Source organism: Siniperca chuatsi, linkage group LG8, assembly GCF_020085105.1.
Source record: "Siniperca chuatsi isolate FFG_IHB_CAS linkage group LG8, ASM2008510v1, whole genome shotgun sequence".
Taxonomy (NCBI): Eukaryota; Metazoa; Chordata; class Actinopteri; order Centrarchiformes; family Sinipercidae; genus Siniperca; species Siniperca chuatsi.
The window spans coordinates 18,763,513-18,773,170 of NC_058049.1; the positions used below are offsets into that span (position 1 = coordinate 18,763,513).

The following is a 9,658-nucleotide window of genomic DNA, read 5'->3' on the forward strand; positions in this document are numbered from 1 at the left end:
GATTACAACATTGCATGACAAGAACGGGCAGCTATGCCCAAGAAGCAGCCTGTCAGGCATTCAGCGTGTCCAATTAAAATTCTTTCTCTGAGCTTTCTGAGCCAATGAGAGCCAGAGCATCAGTGTCCATGTTGGCGTGCAGAAGGGCGTGTGGTCTCTATTTAAACCGTTGGCTTTGCAGAGATTAAACAGACGCATCTTACCTGTAAAGGACATTCTCACTGCGCATCTCTGCACCAGGTAAAATATTCTGAATTGTCTGTTTTTCAGCTCGTACATTCAAAAGGACACTTAATCATTGCAATGCAATGTAATGCAAACAACATAATTAACGTTAAGAAATGATTTCTATGTATCAAAAGCTTATAGGTGCCTTGCAATATTTCTGCTATCGGCCATACAGTTAGGCTGCTGTTATACTTGTTACTCCATTATACTGGAGTGTGTGTGTAGATACCTGGCAGCGCTGCATTCCTCTGCACTCCAGCTGTTTCACTGTACGTTATGTCTGATTTTATCATTATTACCCTGTTGTAAACAGGCCTGCTACTGGGATGTTCGCCTGTCACATCTTAAATGTGATGTTGAATATAAAACGCACCCTCCTGCATGCTGTACAGCCCTTTGAAACGCAGGCTGTCTTGCTTTAGTCTTATGTCTTCTGGAAAAATGTTATGTCCTCATCAAACTTTTTCTTCCCCCACCCAGATGCACTTTCCCCGCAAAACTGAATCATTTAATTTTCCAGTTATGTTCTTACTTCCGTGCTGGTCGCTTCTGTCGCCCTGGTGTGCATTTCATATTTTCCTGATCTCTTTAATGACCACACATAAATGCAGCTCAATGTACAAGTGCAGCATGTTTCCGCACTCTTAAACTGAATACCTGTAAATAACATTATAGTGTACCATTCGTTCAGTGTGAGCAGGTAGGTTATAAAATAGGTACATGTTGATTCTTGTGACTGGCTTACATAACTCCACTACTGTCTTTTTTAAACTAAGGTGGGGCTTGATTTGTATACCTGTATGGGCATGTACTGCAGACAACATCTTGAGTGATGAAACGATAATGGGATCATGTGTTCAGGCTTTCTCATGCCTCCTTTTAACATTTTCTCATGCCCTGTTAACAGTCAAAATCAGTGTTTTGATATGAATCACCATTTTTGCTCTCTCTCCCACTTTTCTCCATTAGAAATCTTCCAAAATGAGCGACAAACAGGAGGTAATTCAGGAGGTGAAGACGTTTAATAGGGGAAGCCTAAAGAAGTCTAACACGGAAGAAAAAAACCATATTCCAACCCAGCAGGGTAAGTGTTTAAGAGAAAAGAAGTGTGCTCTTGCTTTGAATCAGGTTTCACCTTTTCCTCAGCTCCTTGTTCTGTGTAGTTCAAGTCCTCCCTGCCTATCATTATGCAAGTCAACTGCAAACATTGCATTACTGATAAACTGCAGGTACACACCCTGAGAGCTTGTCCTTGTTCTGCTTAATGCCAATCTGTTCAGAAGAAACACGCAACCCCACCCCAATCTGTTTATCATAGATAAGAAGATCATAAGAAACAGGTGGCACTGCTGGTGCATGTAGGCTTTTTATAGGTCTTTAACTGTGATTTCTCTCAAAAGAGCTATGCTATGTTGAGGAAAGAGGAACCTGTGTTGAACATTGCCGTAGCACAATGTGAGTCTTTTACTGTCCAGTTGGTACCTAAATTCCAAGCATTAAAGTGAGACTATGTAACTTTTGAAAAAAGAAATAACACTTTATTCCGCTTATAAATGATAAGTTAAATTCATTAGCAATAAAACACACTCTTGATCAGTTCAATACACACGGGGATTTCACCGCTACAGCCTTGCTTGGTCTGGTATGACCAGTAGCTTATGGTGGCTAATATTAGCTAATGTTAGCAAACTTTAGATAGATATAGCTGTATAATTGACATTACTGGGTGAGTTCATGACTTTATGACTCGTCTCTACTACTTGAGCTACTATGTTTTAGAATTTACCATTATTCTATAAATGACACTGTTCAGCAAAAGTTACATAGGCTCATTTTACCTAAATAATGTTAAAATTGTAATAATTTTACTGAAATCGTATCTTTATTCCTTTAAAAGTTGATTTTCACTCCTGTGCCACGCCCTGATACATTCTACATTTAATTGTATGTTGTACATTCCAGCAGAAATCATAGTCAGATATTACATTAAAGGGGCACTCCATATAGACTTTACACATGAAGTGAAGTTTATTTTTCATGAGGAATACTATACTAATATAATCCTGATGAAGTCATAGTGACGTCAGTTAGCAAATTTATAACAGAAAGCCTGTGTCACAAACTAGGAGTGTGGAGTTTAAAAGATGTGGGCATTTATCTAACTACAGATGCTGTTGAGTTGCATTATGGGAAATGTAGCATCCAGCATTTGTGGAGCTTAAAAATTTAAGATACCTCTGTCTTTGTAGCTTTGATTTTGACAGTTCATTTTTTAATGTGTCTCTTGCAAGTTTCCCAACTTTGTGGAAGTGCAGTGCTAAATTGCTAGAGTACCTCTTTAATTATTTGCACTTCAGTCAGTACACACCTAATAATTTAGAGATAAACTCAGAGAGGGAAACACTTGACCATTAACTGGAAGTTCTGGCAGCATATTAGTAACAGAGCCAAATTCATGAGTGAAACCATCTGTCCAACCAGCTGCTGCACAGTCAAATCTTACCCGCCATCTAGAATATTTGACACTGATGCTTTAGATTATAATTGTTCTGTGGTGTGTACATCAGAGTTGGAGTTTCAAACCTTTTAACATGGGATGATAATATTTAAACACAGTGCTACATCAGTTTGTTTTCTTGTCCTGACAGCAATTTAGGACGAATCTTTGATCTCCAGACTCAATTACAGATTGATGACATCTCATCTCTGTCTCTCTTGTGATTACACAGAAATTGAAGAGGAGAAGAAAGCCATAAAAGAGGGGAAGTGTAAGTGAGACGCACCTGCCATGATTCCTCTCCTTCAGTCCTGCTCAGTTACCTGCTCTTCCTCCAACTAGGAATCCTGTCCATCATATCTGCCTCTGCCTCTGTTTTCCATGCTGCCATGTTTGATTAGAAATTATGTTTGGGCTGATGCTATGGGAAAAGATATGTCTGCAATCCCAAATAAATGTATGCAATGGATGTCTTTTATTGTGCTTTTTCCATGCAATTTAGAAATGGCTAAATGGAGCAAGATAACAATTTTACTGGGTCCAGGCTTTAAAAGAAAAAAAAATGAAAAATCATAAATATTTGTATTAATGGAAACCCATCAAATTTATTGCATTGCCAATAATTCCATAAGTATGCCTGTAAATGGTGCCATTCAGGACATGTTCTGCAAAATAACACATAAAATGATATTTTTGCTTTAATAAAAATCAATGTGTCAAAAATGTTTTGCTTGAGTTGCATTTGTGTATATTTTGTCAAACTGTCTTGCTAAACCATCTTGTTTGTTTAAAGTATATTTGAACAGATTTTATCAGGACGAGATTGTTTCTAATGTAAGTTGGACATGGTTTAAGTAATTGTCAAACATGAAAATAGCTCCATTTAAAGCTCGGGTACACTTTCAAGCTCAGTTATTGCAACATGTTTCCCATTTTTTTTTCGTTTCCCAGGCCAGGTGTAACATTGCATAAGAGGTCAGAAAGGAAAGTTGGGGTAGTGTGAGTATACTGGATGGTCTGAGATTTAAGCTGTGCCAGTCATTTGTGCAGCTCTCCAATCACATTCAAGTATTATTTTCAGTCTTGTGCCTGATATATGAAACTGCACGCCAACATAAAACTGAAAAACATGAGAAAAGACAGATTAAATCATTTAAATAACTTATTTGTGTCTGTCATTTATTTAACTTACAGTTTTTAAACATTAGAAGTCACAAGGTTCAAGGTAGAATTTATTGTCATTGTCTTCCTATACAGTACGCATTATACAGGCGAACATAATTGTGCTCCAGTGTACACAATAAAGAAACAAAACAGGTACAAACAAAACCCTTTTTGGCCGTTTTTATGTATTTCACTATCATAAGCAGAGGTCAGCTTATTATCAATAATAGTACCAAAATATTTATAGTAATGGACACTCTCACTCTCCTGTTACTTGATGAGTGGAATAAGGTCTCAAGGCCTGTTGCGATGTCAAAGTTTCATTTTTGAATAATAAAACTGTGATCCCTGTTTGTGAGCATGCATTTTCAGTTTGCCTTGGTTGCACATGAGCTACACGTACAGTACTTGACTTCAGCTTCGAATGGTTGAATGAATCCTACTCACCCATTCAAAACCTCCTCCATCTAGACGTTACAACAGGTCGAAGCTTGCTGAAGAAAAGGGAGTGGATCAGCTGCAGGTGATGCACATTCCACATTGCCGACATGAAATATGCTGTGTATGTTAGAATAGTGAGTTTTAATATAGTTTCCATATGCATGGGTGTCACATCTACACTTTTTTAAATGTATATAATGTATAGCAATGTGTTCTCATAAATCTGCTTTGAGAAGCCCATATTGAGGAAGGAGAAATGCATCACATGGACCAGAGGCTGAGCTTTTTTCCCCCTTAGACTAGGTGTGGATTGCTTAAGATAGTGCAGGTTGTATTTTTCCACAACAAGCCCGTTGAAACATGCTCATACAGCAGCATGCAAGTACTTGAGCGCAAAGACATACTTTATACTAATTGTCTTTGGTTGGAATTTAGTTACAAAAATTATGAAGAATTATGCAGATTTACAATTTCCATTCTGCTGTAAAGAAGCCAGTCAGAGATCATGAAAAATGAATGACTTTTGAGGGAATGATAGCTTTCATGAATCTGCGAAAAGGGATGGTATGCATGCTGTTTTCCAGTGATCTTTCAGGATCAGGCATGTCTGTGCGCTATAACAGAATAGAGATTACAACACAAGAAGAGAAAGAACACGAGGGCCCAGCTAAACTTATGATCTTATTCAGTGTCTCTTTCTCGAGCCATATACTGAAAAAATAAAACGTCTACATCTGATTTGTGCTGCAGCATTGTATTGTCACAGGTATACTGCTTATTAACCGACCACCTGTATTTTTATGGCCTGCTGTGCACGATTATTGTCTCCTGCAAAACAAGCTATACAGGTACTTTGAGTAGCATCACTGCTTCCTTAAGTTCACCTTGTCCAACAAAAAATAGACATAAATAAACTTCAAGCAGAGGGTTACTTCTACTTTGTGTATTTTGCCAATCTCTGTCCACCTACTATACAGTATAAAGACAATAAAGACACATTTGAGTAAATAACCATTATAAAACCTCTATCTTAATACCATTTGTCAATTTAACACCATTAACAGTTTTGCTGCATTAATTCATGACACAACTTATTATTTTCTTTTCTTTAGCAGTCTCACTATCCTGCATTTTTGTATGCACAGACAAAGTGAAGTCACGCATATGTAAGTAAGCTTATTTGTATTCAACACAGGAGTTAGGATTTCTGAGCCCCCCAATAGATCCTATCCAGCTGTGAACTCCTGGAATTATCATGATAGACCTTTGAATATAAATTACCAGAAACACAGAGAGGGTCATCTTTCTTCTGATGTTATAACACCAATAGTAATTTCCTTTCCTCTTATTTTTCTTTGTGGGGGTCACTCACTGGTGTGTAGCACCATTATGTAAACAGCGACACCCTATGGCTACAATATAGATTACAAAAAGATGGTATTGCAGTACCACATCCCCCCCATAAGCGGCGCCATATAACAAGGGAACCCCGTAGGAGGAGGGCCGAGAGTTGGACTTGGTCCTAGAGTCGGTCAAGGAGCAGGAGTCGGAATCGAGTAGTGGGTAAATACAAAAAACTGCATCGTGAATGTAATAATCATGAACTTTGGGAATAATCATGAAGGATGGGATCATGGAGGTGTGGAGTGGCAGAAAGTGGCGTTCTCATATCGGTAGCTAAAGGTCTGGCAAAGTGAAGTTTGCAAAGTACTTGAATAATAAGCGTATACTTGTACATGCAGTGAGTCAAGAACAACAAAACGCTCTGCTGTAAATGACTACACTGGATGGTAAAAAAGTAAAAACCCATGAACCTGGCTCAGCTGCTAGATACAGGGGAGTCATATCTGGAATACCACTATCTCTCTCAGTGGAGGATATCAAAACAAGACTGAAAGGAGGGAAAGTGCTTGATGCTAAACGTATTAATACTAAAAGAAATGGAGAAAGTGCAGAAACGATGTCAGTAATCATCGACTTTGAAAACAATCTCCCAAGAAAAGTTATGCTAGCCTTCTTCAGCTATGCAGTTAGAGAGTTCATTCCTCCAGCATTAAGATGCTTTAAATGTCAAAGAATGGGTCATCCTGCCAGCCAGTGCAAAGGAAAAGAAAGATGTGCAAGATGTGGAGGTAATCATGCATTTCGAAAAGTGTGGGAAAGATGTGCCAATTAAATGTTGCAATTGTGGAGGAGACCACAGTGCAGCAGCATATGGGGCATGCGCAGTTCAAAAGCATGCAAGAGAAGTCCAAAAATGTAAAATAATAAACAGTGTCATATGCAGAGGCTGTTAAGAGGGTCAACAATGAACATGTAGCAATGGAAAACAGCCCTGAAAGTTATAACCCAGGAAACAGTAATGATCATCCAAGTTCAGAAAACAGACAAACACATCAGAGAGGACTACATGAGACCTCCCACAAGTGCAGGGTAAAGGAGGAAACCATGTTAGTGGATAAAGTTAATTTTGTTGCATTCGTATGTAAAGTGGTGTACATCGGATTAGAACAAAATGACAGGAATGAGAGAATCGAAACAATTGTGGAAGCAGCAGAAGAGTACCTTGGGATGTCAAGTACAGAATGTGAAACGATACAAGAATTGATGAACCCATTCATATATGATGTGTCTAGTGATTAAACTAGTAATGTTACTTACCATCTTTCAGTGGAATAGCAGAAGTTTAAAAGCAAATGGATATGGATGGAATAAGATGTGGACAGAGGGAAGACTACCTGTGATGTGGAAGATGACATTAATTTTACCATTTGCTAAACCAGGAAAAGATACATCAAATGCTGAAAACTACAGACCAATAGCACTAACCTTGCACTTATGTAAAGGGATGGAAAAAAATATTGTCTACAGGCTATCGTACTTTTTAGAAAAGGAAGAGTATCAGAGCAGCTTTAGGAAAGGAAGATCCACAGCAGACGCTCTAATTAAAGTAAGTAATGAAATTGAAAAGACCCTTAATATGAAGGAAATGATGGCTATAGTTTTCTTTGACATTGAGAAAGCGTATGATTCCATGTGGAGAGAAGGTCCGCTAATTAACTTGAACAAGCTAAGCATAGGTGGAACGTTATATAACTGGATCATTTTTTATCAAACAGAACATTTCAAGTTAAAGTTGGATCAAAAGTCTCAGATAGTTTTGTTATTAAAAACGGGATACCACAAGGTAGCGTCATCAGTCCAATTCTTTTTAATATCATGATTAATGATATCTTTGAAAATACAGGGACAGGTATACAGTCAGCACTGTACGCAGACGATGGAGCGATCTGGAAAAGGGGAAAAAATTGCTCACGTGTGTTGAAAAGTATACAGAAAACAATAGTCAGTGTAGAGAGATGGTCTTATGATTGGGGACTCAAAATTTCAGTAGCAAAATCATGCTATATGCTGGTCACTAAAAAGAAAATAGGTAACGAGCAGGGGTTAACACTATATAGCAAACTCATGGAAAGAGTCAGGGTGTTTAAATATCTTGGTCTATGGATTGATGAAAAACACAAATGGACGAATCATATTGAAAATATTGAGACCAAATGTAAAAAGGTGTTAAATTTAATGAGGTGTGTGGTTGGGACTGAATGGGGAGCTGACAAAGAAGCATTATTACACACATACAGGGCTTTGATGAGAGCTACTTTGGATTATGGTTGCATGGTGTATGAAGCAGCAGCAAAAATACACAACATTTTCTGGTAAAGGCTTTAGCTGGGACATTAACAAGAAGGTGAAACAGTACAAATTAGATACTATACAACACAGTCCAGCAGTTATCCATAGCAGCATTTCCCTATGGATATTTCCACAACCCAAAGTAAATCTTCAAATATTAGAAAAGAGGAGAGAGTGGACAGAGAGGAATAATAACATTGCAATAACACTTAAATGTTTCAGATCAAACAAATTTAAATATTAGTCAAAGATAACACAAGTAAACACAAAATGCAGTTTTTAAATGAAGGTTATTATTAAGGGAAAACTAAATCCAAACCTACATGGCCCTGTGTGAAAAAGTGATTGCCCCCTAAACCTAATAACTGGTTGGGCCACCCTTAGCAGCAACAACTGCGATCAAGCATTTGCAATAACTTGCAATGAGTCTTTTACAGCGCTTAAGGTCATGCCACAGCATCTCAATAGGATTCAGGTCAGGACTTTGACTAGGCCCCTCCAAAGTCTTCCTTTTGTTCTTTTTCAGCCATTCAGACGTGGACTTGCTGGTGTGTTTTGGATCATTGTCCCACTGCAGAATCCAAGTTCGCTTCAGCTTGAGGTCACAAACAGATGGCCGGACCTTCTCCTTCAGGAGTTTTTGGTAGACAGCAGAATTTATGGTTCCATTTATCACAGCAAGTCTTCCAGGTCCTGAAGCAGCAAAACAGCCCCAGACCATCACACCACCACCACCACATTTTAATGTTGGTGTGATGTTCTTTTTCTGAAATGCGGTATTACTTTTACACCAGATGTAATGGGACACACACCTTCCAAAAAGTTCAATTTTTGTCTCGTCAGTCCACAGAGTATTTTCCCAAAAGTCTTGGGGATCATCAAGATGTTAACACTGACCTTAACTGAAGCAAGTGAGGCCTGCAGTTCTTTGGATGTCATGTAGGTTTGGATTTTGTTTCCCCTTAATAATAACAAACTTCATTTAAAAACTGCATTTTGTGTTTACTTGTGTTATCTTTGACTAATATTTAAATTTGTTTGATGATCTGAAACATTTAAGTGTGACAAACATGCAAAAAAATAAGAAATCAGGAAGATCACACCACTGTACATCCCAGAATTTGACAAAGGAATTGTTAAGAGAATCTCAAACAGGTTATCAGTATACACAGCAGAAATGTCAGCAATAATCATCAGTCTTCAGTGGGTAGAGGAGGTTAAACCGATTGAAGTGGTGATATGTTCAGATTCTGCTGCTGCAATACAAAGAATACACAAGAAACAGTCCGAGAGGATCTTTTAATTGAGGTTTATATGAGCCTACTAAATCTGCAACAACTAGGAATAGATGTTAATTTCTGCTGGATACCAGCGCATGTTGGAATAGAGGAAAATGAGATTGCTGATAAACTTGCTAAAAATGCACTAAACAAAATGATAATGACATTTTAGAAATTTGTTTTGGGAGATCAGAAGCAAAGTCACTAACTCATCAGGGAATAATGACAGTAAGGGTAGAGAATACTATAAAATCAGAAGAGTCAGAAATAATCAAGGTAAATGTAGGAAAGAAGTTATGTTATCTTTTCTAGGCTAAGACTAGGACATACAGGACTCAGTGCTACCTTGTATACC

General features: G+C 38.0%; 1 protein-coding gene across 1 annotated transcript; it reads left to right on the top strand.

Moving 5' to 3' along the window:
• The first annotated feature begins 83 nt into the window (after nt 1-83).
• Nucleotides 84-3,448, top strand: tmsb1 (thymosin beta 1). The gene is made up of 3 exons (XM_044205589.1): nt 84-240; nt 1,198-1,312; nt 2,958-3,448. The coding sequence occupies exons 2-3, from the start codon at nt 1,210-1,212 to the stop codon at nt 3,002-3,004; spliced, it is 150 nt and encodes a 49-aa protein (XP_044061524.1). The 5' UTR covers nt 84-240; nt 1,198-1,209; the 3' UTR covers nt 3,005-3,448.
• The last annotated feature ends 6,210 nt before the right edge of the window (nt 3,449-9,658 follow it).